The 23871-nt window shown below is 39.8% G+C and overlaps 1 protein-coding gene across 2 annotated transcripts in view; it reads right to left on the bottom strand.

Moving 5' to 3' along the window:
* Nucleotides 1-23448, bottom strand: part of LOC126471586 (lysine-specific demethylase phf2-like) — a 175273-nt gene extending 151825 nt beyond the window's left edge. For both annotated transcript variants that reach the window (XM_050099822.1, XM_050099823.1), the window contains exons 1-2: nucleotides 23315-23448; nucleotides 12802-12887 (exon numbers count right to left, since the gene is read on the bottom strand). In XM_050099822.1, coding sequence (XP_049955779.1) covers nucleotides 12802-12887; nucleotides 23315-23415 — 187 coding nt within the window. In that variant the 5' untranslated portion in view covers nucleotides 23416-23448. The remainder of the gene's footprint in view (nucleotides 1-12801; nucleotides 12888-23314) is intronic.
* Nucleotides 23449-23871: the final 423 nt, after the last annotated feature.

Here is a 23871-nt window from a genome sequence, read left to right as displayed (position 1 = left end):
AAACAATGTTGGTTTTCATTGTAGCAGGGTTTTCTCATGAAATTCAAGCCACCAACTTTCTCCTCAAAGTGTGAAAATACCTTGTTAGCGCCCACCTACATAGGGAGGTATGTTCATCATAATAAAATAAGAGAAATTAGAGTTCGCGAGGAAAGATACAAGCGTTCGTGTTTCCTGTGCACTGTTCGAGAGGGGAACAGTAGAGACATAGCTTGAAGGTGGTTCTATGAACGCTCTGCGAGGCACTTAACTGTGAATTGCAGAGTAATAATGTAGATGTAAATGCCTCACAAGCAGTCGAGGAGGTTTACGTCCATCATTTACAACACCTTTAAATTTGAATGTGAAACTAATACTTCTGTTTCTGACATTTTCAAGACTCAAGATAGAACTGCAGAAGCACGTGTCAGCACGAGAACTGCACAGAGGATAGTAAACAAAAGTGTTCGAACTGTAGAAAACTCAGGAAATTTTTTTTTGTGTTGCCTGACAATCATAGAAATTGCAAGATACCAGTAACACAAATAGATGGTTTTGACAATGCTGTTTTAAAGTGCTCTGTGTTTGAAACATATACAAGAAGGGAATACCCAACATCACAAGAACTTGCTGCAATTATGCCTGAGCAAATTGGCTTCAAAGATAGCGCTTTGTCAATGTAAAGAATTTTAAAATACATTGATTTTAAACATGTTAAGACAAGAGTATTTAATTGAAAGAAGTGACACAGAAGCAGCACAAAGCCCGTCCATTACAAAGATTCACAATACAAGAGGAGGAGGCAGTTCTACAGTGTATTACGTTGATGAAACATGGGTGAATCAGAATCATTCCATGAATACCTGCTGGAAAATGAGTGATGGTACTGGTGGTTTTAAAGTTGCCTTAGGGAAATGTTATCAGGATACTCATTCTGCATGCTCTCTCTTCTTCTGATTTGGTTCCTGAGAGTAAACTTCTATTTAGATGTCAGCAAAACAGTAGTGACTACCATTTGGAAATGAACGCTGTCACTTTCAAGAAGAGATTCACTGAAAAATTCTTGTCATACCTAGCTTTGAAGTCATCATTATAATTACCATCCTAGTTATCATTCAGTTGTTACAGAGAAATGACCAATTACGAGCACCAGAAACGGGATATTGTGCTCTGGCCGAAAAATAAAAATATTCTGGACAATATAAGCCAGACCCATGCTGAACTCCTGAACTCTTGCAGCTTGTTAATTTATATAAGTCACACGACAGAATGTACAAATTTGACATTCTTGCATGTGAATGTGGTCACATAGTTTTGCATTTACTCACATTATTACTGTCAGTATAATCCGACAGAATTATGAACACAGGTTAGAAGCTATGTGGATTTGGGGGGGGGGGGGGGGGGGGGGGGGGGGGGAAGCACTCAAGATAACAGACACTGAGTGGCTTGTGCTTGAAGCAATAGACCTCATCCCCCTTCAGTGTCAGCACAATGTGTGTGTGTGGGTTGTTTTTTTTTTTTTTTTTTGGGGTGCAAAACTGCTATGGTCATTAGCGCCCGGTCCGTGACTTAGGAAACAATAAAAAAACCGGAAATGGAAACCAGCAGCAATGGGAACGAAAGTCATAAAATTTGAGAAACTAAAAGCAGAAGGAAGGCTTAAAAATCCACTACAGGAAGGGGTTGGTTGTCCCCAAAAAAAGCTTCAAATGACTGACGTCATTTCACTGGCACTAATAAAGTCGAGAATGCGATCGGCTGAGCGCGTGTCATCTGCTAAAATCGACGATATATCAGGCGATAGCTGTAGACGGGAGCGTAACGGATTAAAATAGGGGCACTCAATTAAAAGGTGTCTTACCGTCCACAGCTGAGAGCAGTGGGGACAGAGTGGGGGAAGATCGCCGCTTAAAAGATGTCGATGGCTAAAAAGACAGTGCCCTATCCGAAGTCTAGTTAAAATTATCTCCTCCTGACGACGCGTTCGGGAGGAAGAGGTCCAAGCACGAGGAAGAGCTTTGACGTCCCGCAATTTATTATGGGTAAGTGTCGACCAATGCGCGTGCCATAAACGAACAACTCTGCGACATAAAACGCTCCGTAGATCGGTGAAGGGAATCGACTGAATAGCTGGCCGAGGAAGAGAGACTGCAGCCTTGGCCGCTATATCGGCCACCTCATTCCCACAGATACCAGCATGTCCCGGGAGCCAGAGGAACGCCACCGAGACGCCCCCCAGGTGGAGCAAGCGCAGACAGTCCTGAATCCGGTGGACCAGAGGGTGCACATGGTAAAGAGCTTGGAGACTGAGGAGAGAGCTGAGAGAATCTGAGCAGATAACGTACTGTATCAGCTGATGGCGGCGGATGTAGTGGACAGCCTGGAGAACAGCGTAAAGCTCCGCAGTATAAACCGAACACTGGTCGGGAAGCCGAAAGTGATTTGGGGTGTCGCCAACAATATAGGCACTCCCTACACCTAACGATGTTTTCGAGCCGTCAGTGTAAATAAATGTGGCATGCGTCATTTGTGCACATAGAGCAGCAAATACCCGACGATAAACAAGTGAAGGGGTACCATCCTTGGGAAATCGACAAAGGTCTCGGAGCAGGCAGATCCGGGGACGGAGCCAAGGCGGTGCTGTACCCTAAGTTGTCAAGAAGGTTTTAGGAAAGCGGAAGGAAAGAGAATGGAGCAGTTGACGGAAGCGGACTCCCGGTAGTAGTAGGGAGGAGGGGCGGCCTGCATACCCTACATCAAAGGAGGCGTCGAAAAAAATGTCATGGGCTGGATCAGCAGGCATGGAAGACAGATGGCTAGCATAACGACTCAGAAGGACTGCTCGCCGATTGGACAGAGGAGGTTCAGCAGTCTCAGCACAAAGGCTTTCCACAGGGCTGGTGTAAAAAGCTCCAGACACTAAACGTAATCCACGATGGTGGATAGAGTCGAGACGCCGAAGAATAGACGGCCGAGCAGAGGAGTAGACTATGCTTCCATAGTCCAATTTCGAGCGCACTAAGGCGCGATAAAGGCGGAGAAGGACCACTCGGTCCGCTCCCCAGGAGGTACCATTCAAGACACGGAGGGTGTTGAGGGATCGCAGACAGTGAGCCGAAAGACAGGAAACGTGGGAGGACCAGCACAGTTTTCTGTCAAACATAAGACCCAAGAATTTAGCGACGTCTGAAAACGTAAGGTTGACAGGTCCTAGATGTAAGGAGGGTGGAAGAAACTCCTTTCGTCGCCAAACATTAACACAAACGGTCTTACTGGGAGAAAAACGGAAGCCGGTTTCGATGCTCCAAGAGTGGAGGCGATCGAGACATCCTTGAAGACGTCGTTCAAGAAGGCTTGTCTGTTGAGAGCTGTAGTAGATCGCAAAATCGTCCACAAAGAGGGAGCCCGAGACATCAGGAAGGAGACAATCCATAATTGGATTTATGGCGATGGCAAAAAGTACAACACTCAGCACGGAGCCCTGGGGTACCCCGTTTTCTTGGGAGAAAGTACGGGAGAGAGTAGTGTTCACCCGCACCCTAAATGTGCGCTCTGCCATAAATTCGCGAAGAAAAAGGGGCAGCCGGCCTCGAAAGCCCCAAGAGAACAGGGTGCGGAGGATGCCTGTCCTCCAACAGGTATCGTATGCTCTCTCCAGATCAAAAAATATTGCCACTGTTTGGTGTTTCCGGAGAAAATTGTTCATGATATAAGTGGAGAGAGCAACAAGATGGTCAACTGCAGAACGATGCTTTCGGAATCCGCATTGGGCAGGTGTTAAAAGACTGCGGGATTCCAGCCACCAAGCTAAACGGTAATTCACCATACGCTCCAAAACCTTACAGACACAACTCGTGAGAGAAATGGGGCGATAGCTAGAGGGGAGATGTTTGTCCTTTCCAGGTTTCGGAACGGGAATGACGATAGATTCCCGCCATCGTCTGGGAAAAGTACTGTCGGTCCAAATTCGATTATAAAGGCGAAGGAGGAAACGCAGACTATGGGTTGATAAATGCAGCAACATTTGGACATGGATACCATCCGGTCCTGGGGCGGAGGAGCGAGAAGAAGAGAGGGCATGTTGGAGTTCCCGCATGGAGAAAACAGTATTGTAGCTTTCATGATTTTGAGAGGAGAAAGCAAGATGTCGCACTTCCGCTGCATGTTTCTTCGGGAGAAACGCTGGCGGGTAATTTGAAGAGCTTGAAATCTCAGCAAAGTGCTGACCCAATGAGTTAGAAATTGCGACAGGGTCCACTAAGGTATCATGCGCGACAGTGAGCCCAGAGACCGGGGAGAAACTTGGCGCGCCTGAGAACCGTCGAAGCCGACTCCAAACTTCCGAGGAGGGAGTGAAGGTGTTAAATGAGCTAATAAAGAATTTCCAGCTTGCCTTCTTGCTATCGCGGATGACGCGACAGCATCGCGCACGGAGCTGCTTATAGCGAATACAGTTGGCCAAAGTAGGATGGTGACGGAAAATGCGAAGAGCACGTCGCCGCTCACGTATTGCGTCACGGCATGCCTCGTTCCACCAAGGAACTGCGGGGCGCCGGGGCAATTCGGAGGTGCGTGGTATTGAACGTTCCGCAGCTGTAAGAATAACGTCGGTAATATGTGTGACCTCATCGTCGACGCTGGGAAAGCGACGGTCATCGAATGTCGCTAGAGACGAAAAAAGTGTCCAATCGGCTTGGGCAAACTTCCAGCGTCGCAGGCGCATATATGGCAGTTGAGGCTGCAGTCTAAGGACACATGGAAAGTGGTCACTCGAGTGTGTATCATCAAGGGCGAACCATTCAAAGCGCCGAGCTAGCGGAACAGTACCGACGGCACGATCCAAATGAGATAAATTTGTCGTGGAGGCAGACAAAAATGTGGGGACCCCAGTGTTGAGGCAAACTAGATCCGCTTGGTGGAAGACGTCTAGCAATAGGGAGCCACGTGGACAAGGATGTGGAGATCCCCAAAGCGGGTGGTGGGCATTGAAGTCCCCAACCAGCAAATAGGGGGGTGGAAGCTGACCAAGAAGATGAAGGAGATCAGCTCGTGCCATTGGTGTGGACGATGGAATGTATACAGTACAAAGAGAGAATGTGTATCCAGAAAGGGAAAGACGGACGGCGACAGCTTGGAAGGAACTGTTTAAGGGGATTGGGTGATAATGGAGAGTATCATGGAGATGAATCATGAGTCCTCCATGGGCTGGAGTGCCTTCAACAGAGGGGAGGTCATATCGGACGGACTGAAAACGAGGGAGAACAAAGCGGTCATGGGGACGCAGCTTTGTTTCCTGAAGACAGAAGATGACCGGCGAGTAGGATCGTAAGAGGATCGACCATTCATCCCGATTGGCTCGAATGCCGCGGATATTCCAGTGGATAATGGACATAGGGTGAACAGAAAATGGAGGAATGTGACCAAGGTCGCTGTCAACTCAACGACTGCTCAGAGCTTGCGAACGACAGCATGGAATGGCATTCAGCCGAAGGCAGAAGATCCTGATCCATAGGTTGGTCAGGAGCAGCTCCTGCCACCAGCGATTGGCCGGTTGACCAGCCACCAGCAGTGCGCCCCGGCGACACAGAAGACGGCCGAGGGCGATTTCCGCCAGGTGGTGCTGTAGATGGGACACGCCTTGGCGGAGAAGGAGAGGAACTGGGTTTCTTTGTAGCCTTCTTGGAAGTATGGTGTTTAGATGAAGGAGGAACCGATGGTTGTGAAGTTGCGGTACGTAAAAACTCTTCACGAGTATGCTCTTTTTTCAAAGACTTGTTGTCTGACTTTTGGGCTCGAGATTTAGCAGAACCCGACGAAGGGTGAGCCATAGAGTGGGCAGGCGAAAGTGGGGAGGTTGAACGGGCGATCTTTGCGCTGGCCGATCTGACGACCGTGGCACTAAAGGTGAGGTCGCAAGTCTGCGTGGCCGCCTCCTTTGTTGGCCGAGGAGAAGCATGGACAGTGCTGTATTTTCCTGTCTGAGGAACGGTGGGCTGTCGACTGGCGAATAATTTTCGAGCAGCAGAGGTCGACACCTTTTCCTTCACTCTTATTTCCTGGATGAGCTTTTCGTCCTTAAAAACGGGGCAATCTCGAGAGGAAGCAGCGTGGTCACCCATACAGTTGATGCAGCAAGGGGATGGAGGTGGACAAGCACCCTCATGGGCATCCTTGCCACACGTAACACATTTGGCCGGATTGGAACAGGACTGGCTGGTGTGATTGAACCGCTGACAGCGATAGCAACGCGTAGGGTTTGGGACGTAAAGGCGAACGGAAATTATCTCATAGCCTGCTTTGATTTTCGATGGGAGTTGACCTTTGTCAAATGTCAAGAAGACAGTGCGGGTTGGAATGATGTTCGTGTCAACCCTTTTCATAACTCTATGAACAGCCGTTACGCCCTGGTCAGACAGGTAGTGCTGAATTTCTTCGTCAGACAATCCATCGACGGAGAGTGTATAAACGACTCCACGCGAGGAATTTAAGGTACGATGCGGTTCCACCCGGACAGGGAAGGTGTGGTGCAGAGAAGTACGCAGCAATTTTTGTGCCTGGAGGGCACTGTTTGTTTCTAACAGGGTGCCATTCCGTAATCTGGAACAAGACTTTACAGGACCTGCAATTGCGTCGACACCTTTCTGAATAATGAAAGGGTTGACCGTGGAGAAGTTGTGACCTTCGTCAGACCGAGAAACAACAAGGAACTGTGGCAATGATGGAAGAACTGTCTGTGGCTGAGACTCAGTGAACTTACGTTTGTGAGCAGACATAGTGGAAGGTGAGGAAACCATTGCGGAAGAATCCCCCGTGATTACTGGTGTCTCCGATGGCGCGCTCCTCCCTTGTGGGGGCCCTCACTGAGGGCACTCCCACCTTAGGTGATTGTTCACACCTCAGGTCACACCTCCCGACAAACGGACGGAGGGACCAATCGGCGCTTGTGGAAGGTATCAGCTTGGGTAATCACCCCTCCCTGGGCCTGGCCGTTACCAGGGGGTACGTACGTGTCCTACCTGTCTACCCGGGGCGGGGAATTACGCGTTACCCCGTCACCGGCTACGCATGGAAGTGCATGGGTCGGCCTTCAGACACACACGGGGAGGAAGAAAGAGACAGGGAAAGGAAAGGAGAGGTCTCAAACGCCGCAGCGGAGAAAAGGGTAAAGAGAAGAGGTAAAGAGAAGAGAAGGACAAAGAAAGTTGAAGACATACAAGCAAGGAAGGCGAAGAATGCGGTACATTTACAAGCGTCCGTCTCCGGACGTAGGCACAAACCATACTCCCAGAGGGGGAGAAAGGGAAGGAAAGAGCCAGAGGTGAGGGGGGGGGGGGGGCAAAGATGGGGGATGGGGAAGGATGCGGTTAGGGAAGGTATGCAGCCCGGAAAGGAAGGAAGGCCACATTAGCTCGGGGTCCGTGTGTGTGTGTGTGTGTGTCACGCTGAAAAGTAAGATTTTCACAGGGAGGTGAAAATGGATAAAAACCTTGAATGTATCATCCTAAATTTACAATCAGATGGTATTATGATGTAGAGTTTAAAACAAAATGATCTTTTTTGGTTTTAAAGAATCATGGTTTAAAAACATTTTTGTCAACATATCAATTGGATACACTGTACATGAGAACTTCCTGGCTTTTATTGATTAGGAATATGTAGCCTGTGAATTATTCAGACTATAATGGTCAACACATTACCCAAGGAGAAGTTAAGCTTTTCCCAGCCTGTTTTATTACTTGAGAGACTGTGGCTGGATAAATTTGTCACAAACTCCAGTATTTCGACACGTAAACCCCTGTCATTTTCATGGCACAAATTGGAAAATGCCTTAAAATGAAAGGAAGGGTTGCCTGTCGATATACCGGTGGTTTTCAATGTTATGGGTCAGCATTCCGTCGAGTTATATAAAGAAGATGGTTAATTGCTAGCGTGTTCAATGCATCAGAAGTGCATTCACCCACTGTAATGTCGAACAAGTTAGTTTAAACTCATAATGCCTGTTGTCATCGAAAAATGTAACAACACACTGACAATTTTTGCGATAGTCTATTGTACTAGTGTTTGCTACCAGTAATTCTTTTCTTATGCATAGAGATTTACACTGAACAGCAGTGAAAAATGCCCTCATACGCACATCACACACATTTAAAAAATTATATGGAGTAGAAGCTGTTGTCAAAGAAATATAATGATTTCGGTTCGAGTCTGAAGTTTACTTTGTTACGTATTACATTTTTGCCCCATAACACAGTCCAAATCACAATAAATGTCAATTACTGCAACTATTTTCAATAATCTAGTTGCTAGACAATCTTCATTTTGAGAAAAATTGTTCTTGACGTCTTCACAAACATGTATCAGCTGTTCTTGCCTTCCACCATCACACACACAATTTCTGTGGAGAAGTGGACACAACCTCAAGACTCAATAGTAAAATTTCTCTCATGTAGATAAATGATCAAAATCAGTTTTAAAATGTACTATTCCATCACAGATTTGAACATATAATATGAAATACCAAAGGTGAATGAACACGACTTGTCTGCAGCAACACAGTTCGGCAACACGGACTTCGTTTGCCCGCTCTCTGCCGCCATGCATGTGCAAACCTCATCCCCCTCTATGACTCCCTATCGCTCTGCCTCTATGAGCGGAAGTGTCTTCTTCCGTGAAGCAGTCTACAGTGATGAGCATTACAAGACATCCTATGATACATTGCCAGATGCCTTCTCTGAAAACTATCTAGAACAGACAGTTCAAAACCTAACTCATGGCAACAAAGAGACCTGACCCCTCTGATGAAGTCAGAGTCAAAGCTGGTATCAGTGACCAAGAGAGCTGTGGCAACAATGATTACCAAAGTATAAAGGCCAACTAAAACAAGTGGAAAGAGTAGTATCATATCTAATGAGGAACTTTAAACTTTTAGCTCGGAACGGGAGCATATAGAGAAAATATTGCTCGAGTGTAAAGGATAGTTGACCAGGTACTGGATAAATAAGTACCCAGCAGAACAGTGGTTCACCATGGGGGAGGAGGTGGGGGGAGGGGGGACATCTCCATAGTAAACAATCACTGTAAAGAAACTTCTAAGGAAACAGATCACTGCATAACAGGTGCAAGACAAAGCACAGAGCAACAGATGCTGAATGAAATGTTTGGCTGTCAAGAGAGCAATGCATGAAGTGTTCAATGAGTACAGTACCATAAAAATTGTTGGAAGACCTTTCACAAAATCCAAAGAAATTCTAGTCACATGTACAGGCTATTGGTGGCAACAGAGTTAGTGTGCAGTGACTCACGAACAAGATAGGAATGAAATTGAGGATAGCAAAGCAAAAGCAGAGACGCTGAGTCCCATTTTCAAATGTTCCGTTATAAAGGAAAACCCCAGTATATTCCTGCAATTTAACTCCTGTATCACTATAAAGATGAGTAAGATGGATATCAGTGACAGTGATGTTGAGAAACAGCTGAAATCACTAAAACTGAACAAATCTCTAGAGCCAGAGAGCCCAACAGAATCCCTATATGATTCTATACTGAATTTATGGCTAAGTTAGCCCCTCTTAACTACATTCTCCCATCGATCCCCTGGGGTGAGGGGGAGGGGGCATACCATCCAAAATCCTTGACATCCATTTCTTGAAAAATCTTAGAACATGTTCAGAGTTCTAACATAATGAGGTATCTTGAGCAGTACGACCTCTTTCATGCCACCCAGCATGGATTCTGAGAACATCAATTATGTAAAACCCAATACGCACTTTTCTCACATGATATAATGAAAGACATAGTTCCACGCTGACAGGTAGATGCAGTGTGTCTCCATTTCCAAAAGGTGTTTGACTCAGCACCACATCTATACTTCTTATCAAGAGTATGATTGTATGGGGGTATCAAGCAAAATTTGTTATTGGAGGGAGGATGCAGAAAGTTATCCTGGATAGATAGGAACTGACAGGTGTAGAAGTAACTTTGGGTGTGTTTAGTGAATTGTGTTCGGACCCTTGTTGTTCCTATAGTATATTAAACCTTGTGGGCAATATTAATAGCAAACACAGACTTTCCAAGATGATGCAGATACGAATAATGAAATACTGTCCGAAAGATGATGCACAAATATTCTGTCAGATCTTGGCAAGATTTCAAAGCGGTCCAAGGATTGGCAATTTGCTTTAAATGTTCAGAAATATCAAATAGTGCACTTCACAAAATGAACAAACATAGTATTTTGTTAGTATAACATGAATGAGAGGCAGTTAGAATCTAGTCACTTGGGTGAAACAATTTGTAGGGATAGAGAATGGAAACATCATATAGGCACAATGGTTGCAGTTCACTGGTTGAGTGCTGTACAACTGGTATACAGAGGACACCACTTCTAGAACACTCATGCTACCCATCCCAGAACACTGCTGAAGTGTATGGGACCTGTGCCGAATAGGACTGACAGTGGATATTGAACAGATAAAAAGAAGGGTAATATGAATGGTCACAAGTTTGTATGACCCATGGGAGAGTCATGAAGATTCTGAAAGAACTGATGTTGCAGATTGTTGAAGACAGATGCAAACTAATCCATTACAAACTATTTAGAAAGCTTCTAGAACCAATTTTATACAATGAACGTAGGAATAAATTGCAGCCTCCTACATACTGCTCCCACAGGGATCCTCTGCCACACGTTTCACAGTGGTTTGGAAAGTAAAAATGTAGATGTAGAAGAAGACAGCTGAAAAGCAGGTCTATAAATATCATTTGAAAAGACAGAAGGCATGGTCAATGAGAATTTTAAAAACAGATTGTGACAAGGCCAAGACAACAGACAACTTTAAACATCTGGGTCAAAAAATAAATGTAAAAAATGAAAAAGAAACAATTAAAAACAAAACTGGAAAAAATGAAAAGAGCATAAATGAAAGAAATCTGTACAATAAAAACTATTTTTTTCTGAATATGTTAAGTTAAGGGATTATAGTACAATTGCAAAACCAGATGTCTTCCATGGGCCACGAACACTATTTTTATCTGGATGTAAAATGGTGTTAGAAGATTTGGAAAAGGTAGGAAGAAGAATCTTGTGAAAAATATTAGGCTCAATCAATAACAAAGATTGCAATTTTGTTTCGTGGTCAAACAAGGAAATATACACATCCTGCACTACAATAATAGATGGCATCTGCAAAAGAGGTGTTACACTCTATACACATCTAAAGCGAATGAAGGAAGACAGATTAACAAAGAAGAATCACATTTTCTTCCAAGACATAAAAACAGACAGTGAAAGAGGATGAGGAGGTAAGACAAAAAAGGACTTGGAAGAAATGCAGATTGAGTGAGAGACCTTACTCAAAAGTGAGAATGTCAGACTAGAAGTCAAGAAATTCAAAGGTTTTCAGGAAGATACAACAAAGAGAACAACAACAAGAAACAAATACAGATGAAAGGAAAAAGAGCAGATTGTGAGATGATGAAAGAGTTTAGAGTAGGGTAAAGGGTAAGAGAGACAGTTATCTTGATGTAGTCCTTAGTTGGTCTGAATTGAAATTTTAAAAACACTAATAAACATGGAAACAATATTTTTCTGTACAAATAACAAAGGTGGGGCATAAGCTAATCTTTAAACTTAAGATATGAAAAACTGAAGTTTAACTCAAATTTTTCACTTCTGCTCAAAGCCTATTGAACATTGAACTCTTTCTGCATTACAGTTAACAAAGTGTCATCCAAATGCAAATTTCTTTTCTGCCAATTGTTTAATGAATGACTGTTGCAGTTCCTTTTAAATGAACCCATATTAGAAACAAACTTTTAAGGGGGGTAGAACATGTGGCCTACAGGAGGGACAGTGTTAGAATTCTGTTATGCAGGAAGTTTGCAAACTGACACCATAGGCCCCTCTGACCACCATTTTCTCTGATAAGAACATTCCTGATGAATGCACAGATTTGTACCAAATTATGATAACCACACAATATGACTGAATCTATGTCTCAATGTAACACTATTCTTATAGTGGAAACAGCAGTATCCAATTTCTGCAGAAAATTATGAACTAGATTATCAACCATTTTTACTCTTAGAAATCTAAAATTTTCAACTTCACTAGCTGTTTTAATAACCTATTTTTATGTGAGTTCTGTGTCAGAAACTACATGCACTGTGTTCTGTTTCAGATAAGTGACCACCTCTTCTCTGTAAACCCCAACCTGGTGTTATCTGCTACCCTATCAGTTAAATCAGTTATATTACATCCCACATTTCAAATAGCACTTCTGTCATCTGAAAAATACATAAATACTGTTCACTGAAACACCGTAATTGGCACAATGACCACTTCCCACAGCTACGAAGAACGTCTGTCAGAATGCTTTTAAAGTTTGACCTGAAGTGATACTACATCCAACCACTATACCACCAATCTTAAGTGAAATAAAGCCCTCCTTCACAGTTGTATTCAGATACACGATGTTTATAGTGTAAATTGACCTACTCACACTCTCAATCAGTAACAAGATATCACTGTATCAGAAGTCTTCAGTACCCTCTCAGGTCTCATTAACTCACCTTGCAGTTGTATCAAGATGACATGGAGGCAAAAAAAAGGAATGTGAAGTGAACTTAAGTCGTGCATTTCCAAACTCAAATCCTATTCAAGTCACAACCTACACTATCGTAAGTTTGTTCCCTAACAAGACTGCTGACAGCCTCCTCCAGTGCCCCAGTCTAATGTTAATATTGAGTTAATAATACCAGACATATGACATTTGATACTAATAGAAAAGAAAATATGTGTATAAAAAATATGATACTTACACACTGAAGGCCCAGCTATGTGGATGCACTTAGGACAATGAAACTTGTCCACGTATGGAACAAGATATTCTTGCAGGTCGACGCAACTGTAAAGTAAATAATGCATTAGTTTCAGTTTTTTTTTTTTTCCCCCTTACATCTGAGTTAAGACTGAAACAATTAAAATGAATGGCTTTGATAAAGCATTGTCACAATTCTGGTATTTTAGATGGCATAATAGCATTTGCTTAGCAGTCAATCAGATAGACAATCAAAGGGCAGAGCAATATACTTAACATTTTTTTTTAAATTGGTAATAGCAGAAATCACAAGTTCTTATTGTCTTGATAGTCCACATTTTCTATCATTTTATCAATGCTAGCCAGTTATTCTAACGTAATCAGTAACAACTCCCAATTACGAGTGAGATTTGAGGAATCTGTGTTGGAGGAATTGTTATTCATTAGATTTTAAAACATCAAATAATATTTTATTTAAGATAAGAGGAAAGTAGTGACACTGCACAGAACACAGTTCTGCAATGGGAAGTGATGATTTAGAATGAGTATGAAGAATTCATGAATTCAGCATCACATCATTGACTTTTAAAGGAAACACACATCATGCATGCGACTATCGAAAATTTCCTGATGGCGGAATGCATTAGGTTACCTTAGATGGGAACCCTCTGCAGACACGTAATATCTGGTGTGGCTCAATGGGAGTGTAATAGGACTATACTGTTGTTGTTGGACAATGTTATACATTCAGGACTTTTAGGTCAGTATCTTTTGCAATCAGGCTTTTCACAAATTATCATGTCCACAGCGGGGAAATCCTATCCAGTGCATTAATATCCATGTAGACACCGACAAAATATCTGACTGGTACAAAGAGTGGCAACAAGCTCTTAATCTAGAGAAACAAAGTTGCGCATGTCACAAAACAGAAGTATGGTAATCTTTGACTCCAGTTGTGACTGATAAATCCCGCAGGCAGTCATGTTATAAATATAATAATTCAGAGTAAAACATTTGATGAGATATGAAGTAGAATGACCACTTAGGCTAACTTATAAAGCAAATGGCAGGCTTCAATTTATTGGCAGAATACTGTAAAACTTAAGTTAGTAGCAAACCATTTTTATGGGCCGTACTGTAATACTGCTCATGTACATGGGACCCATGTCAGGTCAGGCTGAATGGCAGGTTTTTTATATATAAAGAAGACTAAAAATGAGAGGATGGACTCTCAATGGAATCTAGTTGCAATTAAACAGCGACTGTGTATTAAATGCACTGGAGAAACTTTAAGATCTCCTTGCCAAACATTTTGAATTATTCACTTCTAATACAATACAAAGTGAATAAGGAAGCAAGTAGGATTATGTTTAACATCCTGTGAATGATTATGTAATTAGAGACTGAGTACAAACTAGGATAGGGCAACAATGAGTGACAAGATCAGCTATGCCTTTTTCTGAGAAATAATCCTCATATTTGCCTTAATGTCAGCAAAACATGAGAAATCTGGTCAGAGGCACATTCCTCCCAAATTTAAGTCCAGTGTGCTACTACCTGTGCCATCCTGCTTGGTGTACAAAGTCAAAATTGTAATTTTCACGTGTATGCTTCCCATAACTTGTAGTTGCAGGTATGTATAACTCCACATGCTGCAGGCCTTTTGAAGTACTTAAAATTTAATTTATGCCACATGACAGAACAAGCAACCATTTTTCCTCATTAACGATAAAAGAAGACAAGGAATATTTACAGAAAATTTATGCAAAAATTTAGGAGACATGAATAGATATTTACAGAATCAGCTCAAGTTACCCTGTGAAATAAGATAGGAACAACCACTTCATTAAGTAAAGGCTCCATGAAAATGGACTGTTGAAAGTTAAGAGTTCTTAATGTTGGCAGCTACACATGCATGTGATTAAACTCTCTACAGCATCTTCATCATTCTACTATTAAATCACTTTTACAGAATGTGCATCAATAAAGCTCCTCCTTTATCAGTTTCTCATCAGAAATGTTAACTCCATTATAGAAGAACTCATACAATAAAGACACTGGATTAAAAAAAAAAAAAAAACCTCTACCTTCCTTTCAACACTAGATGTACCTTACACTCCTGGTTTACATTAAACTCACTCATAACATGTTTGTGCATTGAGGAACAAACAAATATGTAACATCCCCCTGTAAAACTATTAAATTATATAAAACTAGTGACTTTTGATCTCTTTCATTAGAAAACCACCAGGAAATTCTTAAATGCTTTCATTTGCACATATAGTTCATCCTTGAGTAAAGGCAAAATACCTGCTTTAAAATAAAAGTCCTTGTCACTAATGTGTAATTGTGCATAACATGCTAATGTTTTCAATTTTTTATATATAATGACTATGCTGTCCAAAGGATCTAGTTTCTGCACCAAAATATTATTTTGGCATCTGAAGTGGAGATACCTTGCCAACCTCCAAAATAATTATTGGACAGAGCATCTGCTTACACATCATAAACAAACTGGCCACACTGCAATCATCTATGCAGAAGATGTGGACAAATCCTCGCTATTTAAGATCTTCAAAGAAATGGGGATACTCCATATTTATTTTTGGTCAAAAGGAAGCCATGCTTTGGGAGGCAGTTAACTAGGAATGACTTGTTCTATATGACAAAGAGTCCACAGTAACAACACTTTTGCACTTATTAGACATTTGTTTTGCAACTTCCATGTTTTATGGGTCTACCTCAGCTGACAGATTGTACAATAAAATCAAATCAATAAGAAATATTGTCAAAGAGACAGGGAAAGAAGCATAGGAGATGACATTAGTTCTGTAAAGAGAACAGAGCATCGTAAAAAACACTTCATGTGCAGCATAAATTTTTAATAACTACTTTTTAAAAATAGGTGAGAAAATTGGTGAAAATAGTTCAAACGAGAAGGCCAAAAAGTACACTAAACAAGCTATACAGAGTACATTTAGTGAAATAGAAATTAATCTCACAACCCCATTTGAAACAAGGAGAATCATAATGACTAAAAAATGAAAATTCACATGGGGTGAATAACATATCTAAGAAGACACTAAGAAGTTGTGGCTCTATATTGTGTAATGCTCTTAATCGCAGTACACATCATTAATTCAGGGTATATCCCCAAACAGATTGAAATATGCCATGGTTAGACCTTTCTTAAAAAAAAAAAAAAAAAAAAAAAAAAAAAAAAAAAAAAAAAAAAAAAAAAAAAGGTGGCTCCACAGATGTGAGGGACTACTGCTGGCTGGTGTCACTTCTTATATAATTTTCTAAACTTTTTGAAAAGGTAACACACTCCAGTGTTGTTACCATCCTCTAAAGTAATGGCATACCTGGCCAATCACAGTCTGGATTTCAAAAGGCCCACTCTACTGAGTCAGCTACTTATATATTTAATGAGCACATAATAAAATCTTTAAATGGCAAAATATCACTATTTGGGATATACTGTGACAAAAACCGAAGGCACTTGATTGTGCCAATCATAACATTCTCCTAGAGAAGTGGAGTTTTTATGGATATGTGGTTCCAAATATGTCTGGGTTAGCTCTTATTTAAAAAACAAAGTGCCAACAGTTACCCAAGGCTGGGGAGAAATTCTTGCTTTACGTTAATGATCTATCATTTCATTTGAATCAGGAGGCAGAATTAGTACTGTTTTCAGATGATACAAGCTTTGTTGTGAAGTCAAGCAAAGAAGTATCAATGGAGAAAAACAGTCAGCAATGATCTGTGAAAATTACTAATTTGTTTTGCACAAATAGACTATGTTTAAAATTAAAGCAGAACAAAACTGGACGATCTGTATTTTTAGAAAATATCCCATGCCTAATAAGCTCATATACTTACAAGTGGGTGGGGGGAATCAAGATAGGAAATTTTGTATTTCTTACAATAAAAACTTGAAACTGGAAATACCATACACTAGGCCTGCTGAAAGGTGGGTGCAGTTCTGCTACTTTTACCATAACAATAATCACCTATTTTGGGTGCACAGAAATAAGTACGATAAGATATATTGCACATTTTCATTCACTGATGTCTTGCGGGATAATAAAATGGGTAACACTTCACTTAGGCAAAAGCATTTATTGTGAATATTTATTTATTCATCTCATAATGTACACATTTTAACATTAATGTAAGGTTTCTGTGAAAAGACAGCTACATCTACACAACAAGGCAAGTGACAAACTACATCCTGCTCAAATAATCAGTTTGTCTTTCTTGAAACCGACTGACTGGAAGCATCTCTGAGGTACAGTACCATGTAGCTGTTTTTTCAGTGACTCTAGCTTCACACTAATAATTTTCTTGCCTCTTAGTTTGTTGAGAGTCTGAGCAGGTACATTTAAATGATGAGCAGGGGGATAAAATAATCTGTTGGTGAATAATGCCACCAGACATGACCACTTTTATTTCAGAGTGATAACCAATTTCGGGCATTCATATGCTCATTTACAGTTACATAAAATGTTCTCCATCAGCAGCATGTTGTCAGTTCCAGCAATTTGCTGATGAGAACATTTCTATAACAGGAAATGTTAGCCATCTCAAAATGGGAATGAATGCCGAAAAACAGCTATGCCTCTAAAATAAAAGCATTTGAAGAGTAATTGTGACTGGCTGCATTATTCACCAGCCATCATTCATTAATGGCCACAGTGTTCACAAGTTCCAGCATATATTCCTATGTAAAAAGATGGTAATATCTTAGATATACCAGGGAGATAACTGTTAGTAACTGCAGTTTTAAACAATGGCCAACCTGGTCCCCTTCGAAGTACAACGTGTTTCTAATAATTATTTTCTGCAATTTTACTATGGACAATGTGTTGCTCGAATTTTTCTTAAAAACAATACCATAACTGATTGGAAGTAGCCATGGAACACATTTTTCCTAATGTTTATGTCAGTGGCACTAGCTAATATTTGGGTTGCAATTGCAAAGCTACATAATTTGTTTACCAGATACTCAGCATGTTTAATCCCGTTTGAATTCTTATCTAGGTTTAATTCAAGGAATTAAACAGAAACCACTTGTTCTAGAAATCTATTTTTGTGATTAACAAATTCCTTTGGATTTTGCTTGTTTTGTTCTGAACTGGATTATATGGGTCTTTGGACTGTTCAGTGTTAATCCATTGAGCTGAAACTACGTTTCTAGATGATTTATTGCAGTTTTAATCTTTTCAATGAGTAAAGACCATCTAAATATCACCTTTTATTATGGAACCCCTGGTATGTTTCTATAGAACGAATTAATGCAACATACTATAGATGGATTATCTGCAACAAAAAGGATAATTATTCCAAATAATGTTTTATTTGTTCCAAAAAGTTGTTTCAAAACAAACCCAAAAGCTCTTAACGTAAGTTATGTTTAAAACAACATAAACAGCGTATGTTGCAGTATTACTTTTTTGTTGATACATGAATTGAGTCTCCTGTTTTGCACACACATGCAGCTGCAAATGGTGAAAGTACAAAGACAGCCTTTTGCAGCAACCTAGGCTACACATCTTGTGAACTGTGCCACAATTCCAGTAATGGCATTGATTTAATTATTTTTTTTTTCCAATGATGAATCAAATGTCAGTTCAATATAACTTTCATATTCTCCTGCTGACCTAACTGGAGGTTGTGTGTTGTCAATAACTGAGTATTCACTTCACAATTCATTTGGGTATCCATGTGCTATTCCCTTGGAAAACACTGGTAAAAGCTTCATTCAAACCTTCAAGACGCAGAATGATTTCTCCAATTAATGACTGTCACATTTTAGACACTTCCTCTTCATTTATTGTTGGTAGCCAACCAACACATTTGTAAACCGTTTGTCCAAAGTGTTATCTTTTTCTTAAAAGCAAGAAAAGTTTTTGTGAACATTAAATACATTTACTTGGTTGCCTTGAAGAGTTAAAATTAAGTTCATTCATCTCTGTAAAATTGCCACTTAAATAAGCAATTTGAAGCATAACATGCTGGTTTATTACACTGATGGAATCGGGACATATTTTTACTCAGTCTTCAATTAACATGGGTGCACCATCTGCAGGTAAAATAAAATGGGCATTTACATTGGTGGATAAAACATTAATGTATAACAGGAACAAGTCATAGTCTGGCACATGATTTTGATCTGTCAGGCAATGTCAAATCAATGAACACTTCTTTCAAAGTGCAAGTTTATTCTGGAAGAACAAAATAGGTCATAGGATAGGGCCTTGAGATATACCTACTTTCACTGTTTTCTATGTGGAAGAACAATTTGCAGCATTTGAAAATATAGTCACACTGTTTTCTACTGCATAAATAAGACGTGAGCCACTGTAGAACATTACCCCTGATCCCATACCTATCAAGTTTGTAAATGGCCAGAGAAAAAAAAAGGTCAAATGTTATGTGAAATCATTTGTTTAATAGTAAGAAAAACTAGATTAGAGAAAAATTTGACATGCCTTCCACTGAATGCTCAAAAATCATTAAAGCAAATTAGGTACAGATTGAGAATTTGAAGTTCAATGCTCACCTTAGAATATCAGAATTTTTTAGAGTACTAGAAGATATTTATCTGGCAGAACTTCAAATTCTCAATTGGCACCTCACTTGTTGTACATGATTTCAAGTATCATACAAAAGGCACATCAAATATTTCCTTAATCTATTTTATTTCTAATGAATCATTTCACAAAACATTTGATAGGATTTCTAAATTTTTTATTTTGAAATTTTTTCTTATTACCATGATTATTTTCAAACAATCAATTTTTTTTTGCAAAACTATATCTCATGATGGTCAATTTGATACCCCATTTGTCCATTTACCACTCTTCATCTGGCTATGAAAATTGCGACAAAAATTCATTTTGTAATTTCTAGGGACTCTGGCATGTATGTAAACGGTTGGAACTGTATAAATAAATCATGGCGAATTCATTGTAGTTATTGCATTGAATAAAGCTGCCACATCTGTTCATCTCACTGTGCATTTCTTTCAGTTTCACTAAGCTTTGTTACTTTCCACAGACATTTTAACCCCTCTAACCTGGATACATGCACCATGTCAAATCTATTGCAGTGTTTCCTGATGCAAGATGGTCCACAATTGTTGTAACTGGTCCTTGGTATCCTGGATACTGGCAATGAGATGGAGCTACCATTAGAGCTGTTCCCAGTGTCAGAGCCACCCCACATTAAAATTACTTTCATTTTTAAATTTTGGATACCAGTGGGCTTGAGAAAGCTGCTGCCACCCATATCTTAAATTGTATTGAAAAGTGATTATTTTTAAGTGGGATCACACTGCCAAGTTCTTTGTAAATTTGAATATACTTTGTGAGCACTGGAACATCATCATATACGCTCTCAACCGACGAAGTTTCATTTCCTTTCCTCCACTCCTTCTGGATGCTACACATTTTTGTCAAACATAGATAAACAGTCCATGATTTACTGAGTCAAAGGCTTTTGTTAAGCCCTACAACTTTATTCAAATTGTCTATGGCTCTTCTAACTGTCATAGAGACTTAAAGCTTATTTTTATTTATTTATATTTCCTCACATGGAGTGATCTCCAGCTTTTTATTAATATATTATATTACTTTGCCTCTCTCATCCTTAAGTTTTTCAGATCAGTGTACTTTCCATATGGCTGGAAGAAGAGTGATGTGCTGATCATTTCCCAATATCTTCTAAAGCTCTTTCTCCCTTGCACAGTGGTCTAAATTCTGTACCTCTGGGAAACTGGTCAAAAGATCAGTTAATTATTACAGATAGTGGGTGTCCTATTATTTTAGGCACAAATTTAAGGACTTATGGGTATACCATTCTGACCTGCAGATTTTTGTTTTCCAATGACAAGACATTTTCTACATGTACTGCCAAAACTGTTTTAAATTTTGTGAGGCATTCAGACCTCTGACCAAGTCCAAAGGGACATTATTTGTTCTTATAATCTGCAACACTGACATCCGATTTCACCATACTAATGAAGAATGTCTTTGACACACACTGAAATTTGAGCTACATTTACAATTATTTCATGTACACGATCATCCTTACAAATTTTATAACTAAAGACTTTGAAACCTAATTCAGATTTCACACAGAACCACACTGCTTTTGATTTATTCTCATATCTTACATTTAGCCTACTATTTGTTATTTGCTTTGCTGCCTTAATATCTTTCTTAAAGATAATTTTGTATTGTCTAATGCAGTGAACAAAGTCAGTCTTTTTACTACATCTTTCTTCTTTACATAGCTTTCTTGTCTTGGCACAAGAGATTTTTATACCTTTAGTGATCTATTTTAATTCTCTTGCCACTTTCGTAAGTTTTTTGAAATTGTGTGTGGGTTTCACATTCATCTGGTAGAGCTCCGTTTATGCAGCTGGGAATATTACCCACAGCAGATTTACTTACTTATGAAATTTGTATTAACAGTCCATCCAAGTCTAAGAGTAACAAACGTATTCCCACGTACACACTGGGAGAAAAGTTACTTTAATTTCCATTTAATGACTGACAATTTACCCGAGGAAATAAGACATCAGGCACACACTAGGAGTTTTTTCAAATGGTGATTAAATGTCAGAGAGAGAGAGAGAGAGAGAGAGAGAGAGAGAGAGAGAGAGAGAGAGCAGGGAATGAATGCAAGTCATAGTATACACAGCTACAATTCAGACAATTAACTATTCAAAACAATGAATCACACACACAGGATCATTCCAACACAAGGCTGTGACCATGGAATAGCTATCAAAGTTAGAAACAAAAAGTCTGACAAAACCAATACCTTTTCAATATACATTATTTAATTTGTAGGTGGAATCACAATCAGCACTACATTTGCACAGAATAAACCTGTGTACCGTATGACTGGAACTCATAGTTAACAGCTCCGCCTTAGCAAATAAACGAGGAGTCATGTGTGGCTCATTACTAAAGTAAAAGGGTTTATCCATTTGTAGGCCTACTCTCCCACTGTTATAGGCCATACAGCCACACTCGCACATCCTGGCAGACCAAACTTTCTGGGAGGGAAATAACAATAAAAATAGTAACACTTTTAATGGGCTAAGTCATTTAATATTCACATGTTACACCTGCTATTACCACATATCATTACTTGAATAAAACCACAACTAACCTATTTCTCTCAAATCATAATACAATCTCTTGGCCACTGGAATGTGCAATATCACAAGAACAATTAGAAACAAGCAGTCCAACACAGGAAAAAATAACTAAACAGTTTAAATCATCTTTATCCATAGGAATTTAGCAGTCTACCTGACACTACTTAAGGTATTCTGACAGGCACGCCTGAATAATTACAGAAAAGTTATAAGGAAATGTATTACTTCAGAACACTTCCAAATATACAGCAATGTAAACACATTTATGATTTTCATACGGTAGGTGTTCTAGTGCAAGAGATGTCAGCAAAACTATGACAAGAATTTATACAGATAATTTATTTGCTTTCAACAATTATGTATGCTACAGAACATGCAAAAGAGATGTTAGCATATCTAGGCATATGTACTACTACACTGCTAACTGTAAGTGGAAATAAAAAGAAAAGGTTGCTTTTGGATAGTGACAGTTCTGTTCTGAAGTCCAATCTACTTACAGTTTCTGAATCACTAACATAGCTACAATAACATATGAATAACACATCTGCAGGATTCGGGAGGTAAATACCTCAGCATACATAACAATCCAAATCAGCTAGACTTGTGGCTGTATGTCTATAAAACTATATATAGTATCAGAATTCTATTCACTGATTACATTCTCAAATCATCAATATTACGATCCGAGAAAATGAATACTGTCACGTTAAGGAAATAAATAGACTACTGTGATTTACAAAATCTTCAGCATAGTTTTTACACAACTTTCCAAGTGGTGGTGAATAATGAAATATTTTAAATAGTTGTTCAGAACTCGTCAATAATTTGTAAACAATGTTAACGGGGGTCACTCAAAATGTCGTGAATCGACACTAACTTGTACAGCTGCTAAGTGGCTATAAAAATTGAAGCGATGCTATAACTTAGGTAACGTAACAACAATGTAAGGCAGTTAATGCTGAAAAGACGCCAGTTCATGAGGAGCTTTTGTTATTTTCCAAGCGGTAATGAAGACTTCAAATTCACGTACAACGGGGAAGAGGTGGTCTTCGGAAAACAATCGAGTATTTCGCAAAGGCCTTACACTCGAAATGTATGTAGCAGATGTGAAAATTTATATAAACAAATATGGTGAAAGGAATACTTAAACATGGAATAGCTTCATAACCAAGTGTATTATGAAATCCTGACAAAACTAACACATTAAATGAAATCCACGAATTTTTATGGCTTCGGTGATTTAGCGAGGCACAGCAGAACCCGTATGTTTCACCTAGTCGACAGACATTCCAACTATAAAAATACAAAAATGCGCTACAGCAAAAAACTCACACATTACCTTTGATGATACCACTCTTTGCAGCCATCACACTGGATCATATCTCTAGTAGCATCATAAGTTTGACCACATAAACAATACCTTCTCTCGTCAGACTCCATTCTTTAAATCCCTTGTTACAAACACAACATCCCACACGTCCAGAGATTACTTATAAAACATGACACACCAAAGATATTACAATCTGAAGCACAGTTGTCACACAGTCTAACATAACAGTCGCGACACTTCGCCTCGATTTTGTTGCCTTCAGCGCCAGCAGCGCTCCAAGCGGCCGGTAGGTTGAACTGTGAGTTCGGCGCGATCATGAAAGCGAATAGTGATTGTTTATTTTGATTTATACAATGGTTTTTACCATCGGGAGCGTTTGTAGCGCAATAAATTGCAGCAGGAATAGGAAGAAGACACCACAGCTGTCTTTTTTAGGTTTCCTAAGGATCCTGAGAGGTATATACCATCATGTTACTAAACTGTATCGTCAGGATTCATTTGCAAATGTATGTGTATAAATCATGAATGTTTCGTTTTAGGAGGAAAAAATGACTAGTTAATAGCAG

Source organism: Schistocerca serialis, chromosome 3 (genome assembly GCF_023864345.2).
Source record: "Schistocerca serialis cubense isolate TAMUIC-IGC-003099 chromosome 3, iqSchSeri2.2, whole genome shotgun sequence".
Lineage (NCBI taxonomy): Eukaryota > Metazoa > Arthropoda > Insecta > Orthoptera > Acrididae > Schistocerca > Schistocerca serialis.
This window is presented reverse-complemented; position numbering and strand designations above follow the sequence as displayed.